Source organism: Thamnophis elegans, chromosome 6 (genome assembly GCF_009769535.1).
Source record: "Thamnophis elegans isolate rThaEle1 chromosome 6, rThaEle1.pri, whole genome shotgun sequence".
Taxonomy (NCBI): Eukaryota; Metazoa; Chordata; class Lepidosauria; order Squamata; family Colubridae; genus Thamnophis; species Thamnophis elegans.
In genome coordinates this window covers 37,274,562-37,291,491 of record NC_045546.1, presented here as the reverse complement: position 1 = coordinate 37,291,491, position 16,930 = coordinate 37,274,562, and the positions used below count along the sequence as shown (strand labels likewise).

The 16,930-nt window shown below is 35.0% G+C and overlaps 1 protein-coding gene across 1 annotated transcript in view; it reads right to left on the bottom strand.

The window, feature by feature from the left end:
• The window catches only part of EPHA3 (EPH receptor A3), a 127,481-nt gene that overhangs the window by 57,703 nt on the left and 52,848 nt on the right, over positions 1-16,930 (bottom strand). Inside the window, exons 3-4 of the mRNA XM_032219736.1 lie at positions 10,635-10,790; positions 7,504-7,839 (exon numbers count right to left, since the gene is read on the bottom strand). Coding sequence (XP_032075627.1) covers positions 7,504-7,839; positions 10,635-10,790 — 492 coding nt within the window. The remainder of the gene's footprint in view (positions 1-7,503; positions 7,840-10,634; positions 10,791-16,930) is intronic.

Genomic DNA, 16,930 nt, shown 5'->3' with positions numbered 1-16,930 from the left:
ACAGAGATAAGCACCACCCTCTAGAGTCAGAACAACTAGAACATATGTACGAGGGGAACCTTTACTTTTACTTTTATGGTGGAAAAGATTAGAAGACTAAAACTGCATGGGATACTCATATGGTAATTCCTCCCAGCAGTATTCTCGAACTATCTTCATCACAACCAGGTGACCTGGGTACCTGAGAGACCGCCTCCTGCCGATTACCTCTCTCAGACCAATTAGATCGCACAGGTTGGGTCTCCTCCGGATTCCATCTGCCAGCCAATGTCGGCTGGCGACTCCCCGGGGGAGAGTCTTCTCTGTTGCAGCTCCGGCCCTCTGGAACGAGCTCCCTGTTGAGATCCGGATCCTTACTACCCTCCCCGGCCTTCCGCAAAGCCACCAAGTCCTGGCTGTTCCAGCAGGCTGGGGGAGCTGAGAAGCATCTACCTCCACAGAAATTGTGAATGTTGGTTTTGTTTTAAATATGTTGTCTTTGTCTCGTTCCCCCCCTTTTCCCTTGTCTTTTGTGAGCCTCCCGGAGTCCTCCGGGAGTGGGTGGCATACAAGACAAATAAATAATAATAATAATAATAATAATAATAATAATAATAATAATAATAAATGAAATAATAATAAATGAAACTCTATGGAAAGTCAGAAATAGAAATCCAATCATTGACAAATACAGTCCGAGTATTCAGCACCGATATTTCAATGCAGTTTGGCATGGAAAAATGCGCCACTGTATCCATAAAAAGAGGCAAAATCACTGCATCTGAGGGAATTGAAATGCCCAATGGCCAACTAATTAAATGCAAAGAAAATGAAGCCTACAAATACTTAGGCATTCTGCAGTTGGATAACATCAAGCATGGAGAAGTAAAAACTATTGTCAGGCGAGAGTACACCAACAGAGTTAGGAAAATTTTGAAATCTAAATTGAATGGTGGAAATACAATCAAGGCCATAAATACCTGGGCAATACCAGTTATAAGATACACAGCTGGCATAGTTAACTGGACACAAGCTGATTTGGACCTTTTGGACCGAAAAAACCAGGAAACTAATGACAATGCACTACAGTTTACATCCACGTGGTGATACTGATAGACTATATCTGCCACGAAAATCAGGTGGCAGAGGATTATTACAAGTGAAGCAACAGTTGAAGAGGAAAAACATGCACTGGCTGATTATTTAAAAGAAAGTCAAGAACATCTATTAATCGAAGTAAAGAACAAAAATCTACTGAAGGCCCAACAGACAAAACAAGAATACAGAAAAGATGTGATAAAATCAAGAATGGAGAGTTGGCAGACAAAGCACTGCATGGTCATTTCTGGAAAAAAATAAAGATAAAGTGGACAGTGAACAAACTTGGTTATGGTTAAAAACAGGTACATTAAAGAAAGAAACAGAGTCACTAATCCTGGCTGCGCAAGAACAAGCTATCCGCACAAATGCCATTAAGGCCAAAATCGAAAAATCCTCTGATGATGCCAAATGCAGACTTGCAAAGAAGCTGATGAAACTGTTGATCACATACTCAGCTGCTGTAAAAAAATCGCGCAGACTGATTATAAATTGCGGCACAATTCAGTAGCACAAATGATCCATTGGAATTTGTGCAAAAATTATAATATTAAAACAGCAACAAACTGGTGGAACATCAGCCTGAAAAAGTCACCGAAAATCAGATGGTCAAGATCTTGTGGGATTTCCGTATACAAACTGACAAAATACTGGCGCATAATACACCAGACATCACACTGGTTGAGAAAAATAAGGTCACAATCATAGACATCGCAATACCAGGTGATAGCAGGGTCGCCGAGAAGGAACATGAAAAATCGCAAGATACCAGGACTTAAAAATCGAAATTCAACGACTATGGCACAAACCAGCAGTGGTAATTCCAGTGGTAATTGGCACACTGGGTGCTATTCCAAAAGCACTGGAATTACATTTAAAACGTTAAAATTGACAAAATCACCATCAGTCAAATGCAAAAAGCCGCACTGCTTGGATCTGCACGCATATTACGAAAATACGTTACGACGTCCTAGGCCCCTGGGTGGGGCCCGACTAGTAACCAATGCCAAATCCAGCGAAACAACTGGCCGCTGTGATACAATTGTACAATAATAATAATAATAATAATAATAATAATAATAATAATAACCAAATCTCCCTTTCTACAGTATGTTTTCTTGCCTACAAGTAAACATACTGCAACTGAACACATTCAATGTGATGGACAATAGAAATATGATGGACAGTTGATCCAAGTTTGTTCTCAAGGGAACAAATAGATTGAGGGGCATTTCAGAACATGATGATTACTGGTTGATTTTTTTACTATATTTTACTACATTGCTGGAGGTATTTACTAATTTTATTCTAAACCTGTCAGATTTTTAAGGAAATGCAAAGAAATATAATCTTATTTATGGAAATAATGAAAATGCAGTCAATTTGTCAAACTCTTCAATCTCATAATTGTGCACAGATCCACACAAATTTCAAAGGAGAATGGAAACATGGTTTAAATTATGGAACAAATACATCTTCAGTAATGTAGCATTAATACCATTGCATCTTTCTATCTACACTTGGAAATATCAATTATTGACCAAAGATTTATGCAAGTTACTAATTAGAAATTATTCAAGCTAAGTGGATGAAATATATCCCACCATTGAACTACGAATAATAGCATTTATTGGTCTACAGACCTCTCTGAACTATTATACCTATCCATCATGGTGTTTGGGGCTATAAAGTATATAATGCCAGTTTGGGGAACTTGTGATAATGTAGCCAAATAAAAAAATAGCGTTTAGTACTCAGCAATAGATAACACATTTTATATTAGATTTTAACAAAATATAAACCCATGGGTGATACAATTGGTAAATGTCTGGTAAGCTGTTGTTCAGAAAAATCCAGAACAAAAACCTAAATTGATTCCAATTTTATAACATAAACAGATAGTAATAGCACTTAGACTTATAAACTGCTTAACAGGGCTGTAAAAGCACTTTTACAGCCCTCTGTAAGCGGTTTACAGAGTCAGCATATTGCCCCCAACAATCTGGGTTCTCATTTTACCCACCTTGGAAGGTTGGAAGACTGAGTCAACCTTGACGTGTTGAGATTTGATCTGCCGAACTGCGGCTAGCAGTCAGCTGAAATAGCCTGCAGTATTGCATCCTGACCACTGCACCACCTCAGCTCTATATGGGACACATATAGTATAATAACCCATATATTCCTTAAAATTTCCAGGAAAAAAACTGATTTAAATTTTATAATTTTATTCTGCAATCATTCGAAGTTACAATGACACTGAAAAAATGTGACCAAGGACCATTTTTCATACTTATGCCCTTTACAGGTCATGTGATCACCTTTTATAACCTTCTGACAAGTAAAATCAGTAATGGGGAAGCCAGATTTATTTAACAATCATGTTACTAACTTAGCAATGGCAGTGATTCACTTAACAACTGTGGCAAGAAAGGTCGTAAAATGGAGAAAACTAATTTTAAAATGCCCCACTTAGCAGCATAAATTTTGAGCTCAATTTTGATTGTAAGTTGAGGACCACCTGTAAAACTGGTAAATCCACCAATTGCATGAAGAAAATATGAATACAATTGGTCTTTTAAATGAATATTCACATAAAACTAGTGATGATCACAATCTATAAAGAGAACAGAAAACAAGGATGAGCATGAAAGCTAGTCTTTTATAATATAAAAGGATTTAATTTTCTTTATTTCTATTACCAGAATTAATTACTTATATACCTCTATAATTTACACTAGGTATCATTGGTATTAAGTTTTGATTAATATCCAATTTTATTAATAAAATATCATTTAACATAGCACAACGTGATCTTTTACATTGCTCACTTAATATGGAAGTTATTAATCCTTGCTGGTATAATATCACCTAACAACTGAAAATTCTCTCCTATTGATTTTAGTAGTCCTTCCTTTAAGTGTGAAGAAACTAAATCAATCTAAAAAGTGGATAGTAAAAAGTACCATGCGACAATGATGCACAAGCTTCTCCAGAAGAATAATTTATCATGAATATACACATTGCTAAATATATGGGATTGTTCATATTCCCTGTATTCAGTTAATGTTATGCATTCTAAATTTAAATTAACCAAAGTCATGGTCCTTACTACGTCTTTGCCCTAAAAATATGTAAGACAGATTTAGTCAACATCTGACTTACATCTTTTGTCATAGGAAGTAATACATTGAGTAGTAAGATCAGCTGTAAAGGATGACAGAAAACAACATGGCCTTTTATTTGTTCTTCTGTGTCAAATCTCTTCAGATACTTGAAAAGTATTACAAATTGTCCTCCACATTGTGAAATGTAAAATTGAACAATAAAAAAGTTTGTATCTCCCATGATGAAGTACATTGAGACTTTACACTTCCAGAAGAATCACTCATGATGTCATAGACAAAATATCAGATTAAATCACTTCAATCCATTGGAAATGGATTGGTTAAGCTGTCACTCTGGAAAAATCCAATGGCTTATTGGAAAGAACAAAAACAAGAAGAAATGACACTAGTCCTTATTATGTGGCCATTTTAAAGCCAAAATGAAACCCAGCTGTTGCGGATAGAGCAAAAGGAAAGTACAATGCTGAATATCTATTAATCCTACAGTTACAGGGAATGTCAGAACCAGAAACCAAGACAAATTTAACAATGTTAGAGCAGACATGTCAAGACTGAATGTTGACATTCTGAGAGTCAGTGAACTGAAATGAACTGAAACTTCATTTCACATCAAAGAAACATCAGATCTTCTATTGTACAGTAGAAAATCACAGAAGAAATGAAACTGCCATAATTATTAACAAACCTGGTGTCAAAGCCGATGTTTCACTATATCCCCCAAATGAAATACTCTACTTTGTTCGATTCAAGCCAATAAATATTGTGGTAATCCAAGTCTATGCTGTAACAGTAGAGGCAGAAGAAGCTACAGCTGAACAATTTTATGGTGATTTGTAACAGCTTATCCACACTTTTAAAATTGTCATTAATTATAGGAAAACAGAATATTAAATTTGGAAGCACAACAAAATCTAGAATAATGGGGAAATTTGATCTTGGTGAATAAAATGAAGTAGAAGAGAAACTAATGGCATTCTGCCAAGAAGTTTAAATACCTTGTTGAATATCTTCTTCAAACAAATTTAAAGATGACTTTCCTTATGGATACTGCTGGATGAAAAAAATCAAATTGACTACACTTTGTGTAAACAAAGAAAAACAAATGCCATTCAGCCAACAAAAACAAGATCAAGTGCTGAATGTGACAGAGATCAAAAGTTCTTCGCAAAATTATCATTTAAACAAAAGCCAAAAAAGTAAACCAACAACTTACAGCATGAACAATATTTCATATTATTTGAAATAATTTAATGGATTATCTCTGACGAGGACCTGAAGAATTCTAAAAATAAATTCATGATATCATTAATGAAGAATCAAACAAAATATCTGGAAATGGAAAAAGAAAATTAATAAATATAAATGAGTCTCTGTTCAAAAATTGAAAATAGCTGGAGAAAATACGTTCTGGAAATATAGAATGCTGGAAGCAACAGAAAATTGAAAACCTAACACAGGGTCAAGAAAAATTGAAGGAAAAATTATATGTACATAAGCAGTGTACAGAAAATGAGGGTATTGAAGTCAAATATAAATATCAAGAACATTTTGTGCAAAAATGGAGATCATATAAATATGTAAAATTGTATTTTTAACATCACCCTATCCAAGAAAACAAAGGAATAAATTGCAAAATATAATGGTTTGATCATTAAACTATAGACAGGCATAATAGAAAATGAAATTTTATAAGCTTTAGAACATATTGCTAACAACAAAGCTGCATGAGTTGATTAAATACCAGATGTATTCTTTAAAAGCTTGCAAGATAATGCAGTTAAAATGCTATAAGCAGTGCCAAAGAACTGGAAAAGATTAGTTTATAATCCTGTAACATAAATTGCAGTGCTAAAGTATGTTCAAACTACCAAATAATTGCACTTATCTCATATAAAACAGTACTTAGAATTAGAATTTGCAGACACACAAGCTGAACTCAGAAAAGACAGAAATAAATGCTGCATTGATAATACCAATGGATAATGGGAAAGGCACAGAGGTGAGTTTTACATAATTATACTACCGATTTGCCATGCACCAAAACTGAGAGTGTGCGTGCACACGTGCTTTGTGAGTACACGCACCTTCTGTGCATGTGCTTTCTTCACATGCGTGGCTTGCACACATGCACATGGCTTAGAAAATGCGGCTAAGTAGGACAGCATAGAGCCTGGGCGGGTGGGCAGGCCCACCCACCAGTTGCCACTGCTGGTTCGCTTACAGCGGTCCAAGCTGACTGAATATCACCACTGGAAAGGCAATGGAATTTCGGAAGGATGGTTTTTGCTTTATTAATTATAACAATTTTTGCTTTATTAATTATATTAAAGCTGTCCTTTAACTGTGCAGTTTAAAGCAAAGTCTATTTACCCTGAATCACGTGTTATTCTAATCATTTGAAACACAATAAGAAGCAATGAAATGGTTTGGAATTGAGAAATGAAACTGTATTCAATTCATCTAATTACTACTGTGCAATGGACAATGCAAATAACTGGACAAAGAAAAAATATATATTTGTGTTCCTAAATTCAAAAATTCTAGATGATTTGGCTATGAATAAATACTCATCTGTTACTTAAGATAAAATATATCATAGATCAAGTCTTTCTCCCAAGCCTGGGGCTTACACTGATAATGAAGCTAAGCAAAGATTGAAGATCTTAATGCTTCGGAGGGGAGGGGAAGGGGGAATTAAGATAACTAAAAAAATTAGTCAGTTAAAATAATACTCTCACTGATGAAATATGAAATAATATTGATTAAATATAAAATAACAACTCAAAGATGTAATTATTAACAGACACTCCTGAAGAAATAGTGATCAATGGTAGCAAACACAAGTTTCATTCCACTGTTATTTTTTTCTCTTACAAATGCTAAATTTATCTCTTGATCAGCCTTCCTAAAACTTAGTTTACAGCATATTAGCCATTCTTCTTACTATTCTTCCTATCTGTTCAAGTTTATCATGATCCTCCAGATCAAGTCAGAATTTGGCACATATTTGAGATGCCAAGGAAGTAATGAAGTAGAAAACTACTTCCCATGATTTAGAAACCATGCTTATATTGATGGAGATAGAAATTAGGTTTGCTTGTTTTGTAACAAGATCATTGCTGACTCACATTCTGCTGATATTCATCTATAATAAGATTCCTGCCTTCCATATAACTACCATCTATTTGCTTGATTTTTAAAAAAAAGGTGCATTGAAGGTTGAGTAAAAGAAGATGATAGGCACAGGGTTGAAGGACACTTTCATTCTTTTGTGACAGCAAAATAACCATTCTGTACTCACCTGCTTGATTGGTTGTAATGCTTACTGCAGCAAATTGTCTTGGGATGGTACTTAAACCAGATACTCCATTAACAGCATCTATCTCAAAAGTGTAATTTGTATGAGCCAAGAGATCCACTACAGTCACAGTTGTATTGGAGAGTCCCATCTGACGAGGAAGAAATCTTACTATATTGCTACATGGTTCACAGATCTTGCTGGTTCCTCCACATTTCTTGCATACAATGTTGAAAGTGACATCCTTTCTGCCCCCTGTGTCCAAAGGCCAGCTCCAATCTAGGATAACTGAGGTTTCATTGATATTAGAAATAACATTTCTGGGAGCAGAAGGGGGTCCTATATGGGCAGAGAATGAAAATAAGTATCATTTATCCTGTTTGAACTCTGTTCAAGAAATAGTCATTCAAGCACACATTTAACAATTATCACTGACATATGGTTTTATGATCTCTTTCAGGAATGTACAGTCAGGAGAGGCAGGGGAGGCAGAGCCTCACCACTGTCATCATGAAAAGAAAAAAAAATGTAAAAGGAAAAAGGCTGAGCTGGTTGCTGCAAGAGTCACCATGGATGACTCTGCTTAGGGCTTAACTGTTTAAAAAAGCCTCTAAAAAGTGCCCTCTACAGGAGACGGCAGGAGAACGAGGTGCCTCCTCTAGTCTGACTTTATGATCACTCGAGCAGAGCTAAGCAAGGGTTAAAAGCCAAAAAATTCCTGACGTAGATGAGGCACATCGTTCTCCTGCCTCCTGTAGAGAGCATTATTTTAGAGGCATTTTTAAACAATTAAGCAGAGTCATCCACACGGTGACTCTGGCAGCAACTAGCTCAGCCTACCTCAGCTCTTGCCTTTTTCCTTTTACATTTTTTTTTCTTTCATGATGGCAGGCAAGAGCAGAGTTGAAATCTTCTCTGAAACAGTTGGAAAAGGTATGTGTACGTATGGGTCGGAGGGAGGGGGAGGAATTCAAACTTCATCTTCCTGGTGCAACTCTCTGTGTGTGTGTGTGTGTGTGTGTGTGTGTGTGTGTGTGTGTGTTTGAGAGAGGGGGGAGGGAGCATATTGAGAGAGTTATTTAGTTTATGCACTATGTAACACTCTAATACTGTTAGATCGGCGGCAGTAATGACAAGGAGGCGTCTTAGGTAACCTTTCAATGGTTTATTGCAAGCAAGATAGAATGAACAGCATATGCCTTTGGGTCTTCTGAAATTTTAATTATCCAATCATAAGCAAAAACAATGTTTTCAGTAGAATGAATTTCCACTTCTACTTACACCTGCCAGCCAAAATGCTGCTAATGGTATTGCTATCATGGGCTGAAGAGGAAAACATAAATTTTCTGAATCCTGGTGCAACTTTCTGTGTGTATGTGTGTGTGTGTGTGTGTGTGTGTGTGTGTGTGTGTGTGTGTGTGTGTTTGAGAGAGGGGGAGGGGGGGAGAGAGGGAGGAAGAAGGGGAAGGGAGAAGAAAAAGAAAAAGAAAGAAAGAAACTTATTTAGCAAATAAGTTTAGAAAAACAAATGCTGTCGCTTTAAATTGGAACTGAGCATGTCTGGCTGTGGAATTCTAGGAGTTGAAGTCCACAAGTCTAAAAAAAATGCTGCCTTACCAGCCATAAACCTCACCGCACGTCACTGATTCTCTTTTATATCTCTTAAGCAGAGGAGTGGAACTGTGGCCCCTTTATGACTTGTAGACTTCAACACCCAGAATTCATGAGCCAGTATGGTTGGCTCAGGAATTCTGAGAATTAAAGCCCACAAGTTATAAAAAGCCCATTGTTCCACTGTCCTATCCTAAAGAAAAATTATATATTATATATTCTCTTACATATTTTAAGAGATACCAACCAATTTTGTAACACATATGTATTCTAATGTCTAGCTTTAATCCCTTTTTCTAAATTAACTAATATTCAGGATATTGCTATGAATAAATTCAGCATGATGAAAGACAATAAAACATTAGGTACAGCCATATAAAGCACTTTATTAAAAAATTAACCAAACCAGTAAGAGTGTGCCTTAATGCTGTGCTTTCATTATCCAGCTGATGCAATGTGCCATAGCAGCTGAGCCACATATTCAGGGCTGTAAAGTATTAAAGTTGGGATGAGGGTCAATCCTGTTTTACGAGCTGTTATTATGGGTTAAGTGACTACCAACAAGCTGCTTGTGTGCTTGTAGACCATGGGAAGGAGCGGACCAATAAAATGGATACAGCATTGTTGCTTCAATTCAGGAATAAAAGAAGTTGCTTTTTTCAATAATTTGATTCAATGGTGGAACCAGTCAAATCATGTGAATTCAATAATCCATTAAAGCTTTGTACAGTTTTAATAAAAAGCAGACCTTAAGTCTAGATACTCAGGTTTTTAATACACACCCCTAGGCTCAATGTTAGTCTTCCACAACAGACAACTGTATATCTGAATTTCCACAATGAGTGAATGAGACTTGTCACACTCAGAAATAGGGATAGTTAACAATTTATAAAAATTGGAAGTAATTCTAATATAACATTATGCTACTATGCATGATAATGCAATAAAAGTAGTAATGATAAGAGTGGTGGTATACCACACAAACACAATGTACAGTGTTATAATACAATTGTGCCTTTAAAAAAAATTTTAACTATAAAAAATAAAGTAGAAATACAGACTAAAGGCATGTCCGTATTATTGTTTATATCGCAGATAAATTATCTCTGGGCCTAACTGACCCTACACTACTCTTTTGGGGCTCTGAATTTACTTGCTTCTACCCATGCTTCTGCTTATTGCAAATTGGCACGAGTCTGTTGTCTTTCTTTTAACTTGTTTATCTGAATACCTGCTTGGTTTTCCAATTGGTATGAACTTTTGTTTCATCCCACCTCCAGAATCCAGAGTTTCCATCTCTCTTTCTCTCTTCATAGTAGAATGCAAACTTCGTCTTCCAGGAGTTTGCATTTTTGTGTTTAAAAATTATTCTTCACCCTTTTTCCCAAACCAACAATCAAAACAATATCTAATCACGATTAGTCTGGAAACACTAACGACATGGAAATACACTAAAATGCATGGTTAGATGACCAACCACATGTAAGGACGGGTTTCAGTGTCATCATAATGAGGTTACTCACTTGTGCAAGCCATTGATGGAACATCTCCTTCAGATCGAAAGTAGTTCTTCTCACACTTGCAATTTGTAGAACCTTCCACATTTGTTGAACTATGAGGTGGACATTTGGCGCATTTAATATTACCAGCAAAGGCTTTATAAAAACCTGGTCGGCAAGCTGTAAAAGAACAGTAATTGCTTACAATTTTTCATATTAAAGTTTCATTATTCTTTTCTGGGAAGAGAAAAGATATTCCACCTGAAAACTAAAAGTCAATATTGAAACAGTATATATGAAAAAAGATAGTTTGCTTTGGTCTTAGTGCATCAAAGTATATTCCCTTTATGACTTTGCCTAACTCTCTAAGCAAAGTCTTTTTTTCTTAATCAATGCTAAAGTTTCAGATTTCATTTACATTCTACACACTTTGCATGCATTAAAAAATCATGGACATTTTATCTTGGACATTCCCAATCTCATTAATATTTTTTTCTAGGAGGGCTGTGAATTATTGTCTAAACCAATAGAGGCACTCTTCCTACAATACTGATTTAGAAGAACTTTGTATAAACTATTATTTATTTTAAGAATATAACAGATTTAAAATATGCAAATTATCTCTTGTTTAGTAGGTTGCCCAGATTAAGAAATGTCAGATTATCTAGGAGGCCGCTATAAGGTCTCTGCATCCATGAAGTGCCACCCCATTAAACAGGGCTTGATCAAGAAACAGGTACTCCAGGAATTACTTTCAAGAATCCATCTTATTACTTATTCAGCAATATCACCTTATTTTTCTAGTATATAATAACATGAAACTACAGAACTCCACTCTTTTGAAAAAGTTTCTTTTCTAGTTGCACTGCTGATTTTTGGTTTTCTTGCATTTGAAGACAGAGTCATACACAAGTCGAAATTATCATAGTTTTAAAATAAATGGAAAACTCTCATATATTCTCAGGCTCACTTAGCATGTCTGCATATCTATCACTATTATTATTTTGATCCTTGCACTATTTATAAATAATTAAAGTTATTTTGTCACTAAAATTATCTGACCCTTTTTTATTTTATTTTGTAGGTAAAATTATTACTTCCCAAATAAAATATGGATTATATTTGTAATGCTATTCCAGAAACCCAAACACACAAATATTTCCTAGCTTGCAATCTTTCAAAGTTACTAAGTATAGCTAGCCAACTATTTGAATAAAACAGTATAGCTTATTGTAGTGTAGGTCAGCATCCAAATTAAAAAATAAAGCAAACAAAAACATACAATATCTACATACATAGGGGTTTAAACTGAAAAATAACATTTTTATTTGTTGAATGTTTGACATTCAAGAAGACTCACTTATTCTCCATGGGAAAGTTAAAACAATGTGAAACAGAAGTGAAATGAGGTAGGCACAAAAAGATATAATTTGAACTAGGGAATAAGATACTTATAACTGCTAATAATTGCACCATTACCAAGAATGTGTCAAATTGAAGGGAGAAATAAATGCTATATTTTCAAATTGCTTGATTTCTATGTTCTGTAATGGTCCTTGAGCATGAATTCAACTCTTTAGCAAAGTCTAATGTTAACAGATGATCCAACATACTTTGGTTTGATCTTAGTATATGCAATCAAGCCATAGTAACCATAACAAAATGTGAATAATGAAATGTTCATATAATTCTGAAAATAAGCAAAAGCACAATGAGCTTTTTCTGGTTGAAATTAAATTATCTCTCAGTATATGATTCTTGCACTTAGAGATGCTGTTGCGGATAGTGTCTTAGCTTGTATAATCTGTTAGTGACAAACTCCAGGAGGTGGTGTTTCATTAACATTGGCATGTTCTTTTAGTCTTTTTCATTGCCCAGACTGAGTCAAAACCACCTCACATCATGTTAATACAAAGTGAAAAGTGAGAATGACATAATCTGCAAGCAACTGCATGCCTCTACACTTCATTAGAATACAGTATTTATAATGGGTAAGTCCTGGGGATGGGCATACAGCCACAGTGGCTGGACGCCTGCCATTCCTTCTTCTCAGATGACCATAAACTCTCTTTATTTATTAACTAAATTATGTATTCTGAGATAACAGCTAATTTTACTGGCTTCAGTTCAAGTGCGCCCCTTACATGAATTCCTCAACATTAAAAAAAAACTTTTCCAATCAAAACCATTTTTCTGATCTACAAAATATATTTAATCACATTCAGAAATATACCCAAACACCCTCCCTTTAGTGTCTGCTTAGTCTAGAGACTAATAGATATATTAAAATACAGATATTTCCAGAAAGAAAGAGAGCTCCCCCACTTTAATGCTAATCTTAAGTACTACAGGCTTAAACCTTCATTATCCCAAAGCTTTTTCCACTATTAACAGAAGTAAGTAATGGCCTTTTTAACTGTGGCCTACTCAGACTGCAACTCCCACCTAAGTATCTTCAAGTTTAGACCGATTTGTGATTTTAGTGGGCAATAAAATCTTTTTTATCCTCTCAGCCCTAAATGTTAGAATTTAAGTAAGATGGTCTTTACTTGCTTTATATTAGTCTGCGTAAAAATTCCACAGGGTGAAGGTTGCTTTCCCCTCAAACATGGGGGGAATTTGTATTGTATAATCTTACAATCTCCTGAAAACTCTTCCGAGGTTTGAAAGGGTCAAATAATAACTGTACGTTTATGAATGCCCACCTAAAAACAGACGCAGAATACAAGAACCAGGAAGCCAAGCGATTGCAGTTAATGAAGACAAGGGAGGTACATAATAAGAAACATCACTATAAAGCCAGATTAGTCTGCTTATTGTCTCGAGAGGCAAAAACTTTGCAATCTCTTTGTGTTTTCTGCATGGCTAAGTTACAGTGCTGTAAAGATAGCAATTAGGGAGCAAATGAGCTAGTTAGAAGCCTGCTGTCCCAACAAAGCCTTAGTGGAAGAGTCTGATTTGTATCTCTTCTCCCCATCTTGTCTGTCTTACAAGTCTTCTGTCTTTTTATGTCAAGTGAAAATAAGATCATTCAATGCTACAATTCTCAGGAGGGGAAAAAATAAAGCCATTAATTACATTGTAAATTAAATCCCGGAAAGTGAATGGCGTTGAAAAGGTAGCCACATTATTCTCTTTTCTGAACATCATGAAGGATGAGGAAAGGATGGTTACCCTTATTGTGCAATATATTTCTTTTCAAGAAGAGAGATAAAGGTTTTCTTAATTATTATCTCTGATTGCAGAGGTATATTATCTTATGCATATAAAGTATATTTTAGAGTCAGTATAGATATACAGTATAGATAAAATACATTAGATTCAATGAAAAGGGCTAAGATGTATGCATATTAATTTTTATTATTTTTAAAAGCAAATATGAAATATATTTTTTTATTTCTATAGGTAGTTCTTGAATTATGACTCAACTGTTTGAAAATAAGATGGTGTTGAACCAAATAAATTATGATTGATCCTCAAAGCTACAGCTGTTGAAGTGCCTCAGGTGCCTAGCAGTGATGGGTTCCTAACCAGTTTACTACCAGTTTGCTACGAGGTGTTTTGCCTCCCTCCCTGTCCCTCCATCTCACATTAAATTCCATCATTATGGAATATACTATTCTCAATTGAGGATCTTGAGGATCCATTGAAATAAATTTGAATAAATTTGTCTTGCTCTTTGGGTTTGGCGTTAAATGTCTGATATAATGATAGATTTGCCCTTGAATAATCACAGAATGATTTCATCCATTCCTCAATGGAAGGACTTTTTGGCACCAATTTGGAAGAGATGGTGTATTATCTAACGTTTTTCTTGCTCACATTGTAATAGGGTTCACCATTGCTATATAAATTGAGCAATTCATTAGTTAGAGTTGAAATTTGCCTATTTTCATCTTTTCCTTCATACAGCAGAAATTGTTGGATTTTACAGGAAACAGGAACATATGACAGTGAGGGTGGACTTTGGCCATGGAACAAACATCAGCAGAAATATTATGTCGCACAAGTCATGTATTTTGCCTTGCTTTTTGTTTGTTGAAGACTTAGTGTTGAAGGTGGCTATTGTCATATTGAGGAACTTTTGTAGTAATTAGTGTTTTCTATATATTATCAAAGTAACCTTTCCTCCTCCACCTTTTCTTGTCTCCTTATTCTGTACCTTTCCTTGTGATTTATGAAGATGTATAGCCTTTTCAACTTTTGGTTCTTTATCTCACTTCTCTTTGCTGCATCCCAACATCATCTCTTGATCATGATGTCCCCTGAATCTCTCCATGTGGCATGATTATTCTGAAGATATTTTAATCTAATATAATTTATCATAATTTTGTAGTTCGTAGTTCTTGCCTCAGAACAGTTTAGAATCCCTCCTAGTTTCTTCCTGGTTTCTTCAGTTGTAGGAAGCTGTCAGAGACAGTTTAAAAATAGCATCACATGACTTCCTGAGGGCTAGAACAGAACCAGTCTACCTAATTTCCACTGGCTGAATGAAGGTCCAGTCTATGTTACATTTCACAGTATGAAGCAGTTGAAAAATAAAACAGGATAGCCAGGACTAAGGTACAGTGGCTAATGTATTTGACTGACAACAGAGAACCAGTTTCTATTCCATCTGTAACCAAAGGAGCTTACTTTTTTTTGAATTTTATTTTATTTAATTGAACAAAAACACAAAAAAAGAATCATCCTTCATTATATCTTGTAGAAAGCGTTTTGATTGGTTACAGATAACTTTCGTGCATTTCTTCCACAGTCATTACTTATAGTTCATATTAGATTATACACTTTAAGTCAAAAATCTTTGTATATCTTACTATCAATGTACCACAATCTCATTTGACTACAATTATTTGAACATGCTTTTACCTCAAATCATTCATACTTAAAGACACAACCACATAATGGCATTCATTAGCTATTTCAAAAAATCCTCCAATAACATTACACCTTTATAGCATCTTTTAAGTAAAATTCAATTAATAAAGTTTCTAAGCCTTTCCCCTCCTTTTTTTTCCAACTCACTGATTAAAATTTATATCCAAGTACTTTTGCCAATACCATAGCATGTATATATTGTTAAACAATGGCCATTAACATTTCCTTGTTATTATTATGATTGGCTAAAAATCATTTACTATTTATGCCCCATCTCCTCTCATCAGCTCCCCCCCCCAAAAAAAACCCCTTACACCTTTATAACAAGATCTAAAGGAAAATTTGTTAATAAAATTTATAGTCTTTTTTCCAAGTCACAATTTACAATTTATATCCAAATTTCTCTTACTAAATTGTCAATACATGTATATATCATTACGCTGTATCCATTGTCATTTCATTATTATTATTTATGGTTAATTAATTGTTAGCGAGTAAACATTTAATAACAATCTAAAACAATCTAGGAGTTACAAAATTCCTACTTATTAATCACCAATAATAAAAACCTTATTTTTATTACCAACTTTCATTGTCAACCTGTATCTTTCCAGTCACAAAACAGTCTTATCTCTCTTGCCAATTGTGGAGTCAGTCTTCTTTTTATCTCCTTTATAGGGTTTTTATAGGCTTCTCTCCGCACTTTGTTCTTTGAAGGGTCTCTCAGATAGTCTCCTTCCCCAACAGTTGCTACTAAAGTTAACTTGTCTTTGGTTGTCAATCTTGCTTCTGAAAAATTTCCCTTCTAATGTCTATCATCATTAGTATTTTTTTTCTTCTGTGTCCTGAAACCTGGTAGAGCTCCAATTCGTTAAATTTCCTTTTCCATATTCTCTTCTTTCCATTTTCACCCACATTTGCTCCATTAATAAATTCATCTATTGTCTTATCTTTATCTTCTATATCTTCATTCTCCCCTTTAATTTTTGGGGCCCCAACCCCATCATCTTTTGCTGTGAGGAAGACTAGTCTTTCCAATTTCTTCTCAATTCTCCCATATCCTTCCAATATATTTGAATTCCAGCCAAGATATTTTGCAATTTTAAGGTTTCTCATCTAAGTATTGATCCATGTTTCCAAAACAGAAGAGAGAAAGAAAAATAAAAAGAAACTAATACTGACTGCTACTCTAGTCTTCCAGGCCTCTCTTACTTTTATTTTAAATTGACTTGAACACAAGTTCTTTCATGTTCTTCAAAGGGGAAGGGTTCTGTTTTCCTTCCTTCCTTCCTTCTTTCCTTCCGTCCTTCCTTCCTTCCTTCCTTTCTTTCTTTCTTTCTTTCTTTCTATCTTTCCCTGCCAAAATAATTCTCAGAGGCACCTGTGAAAACAGTTCGTGCCCTTGGTTCCTTATCAGTTTCTGTAAACAAGTTGCAAACCCT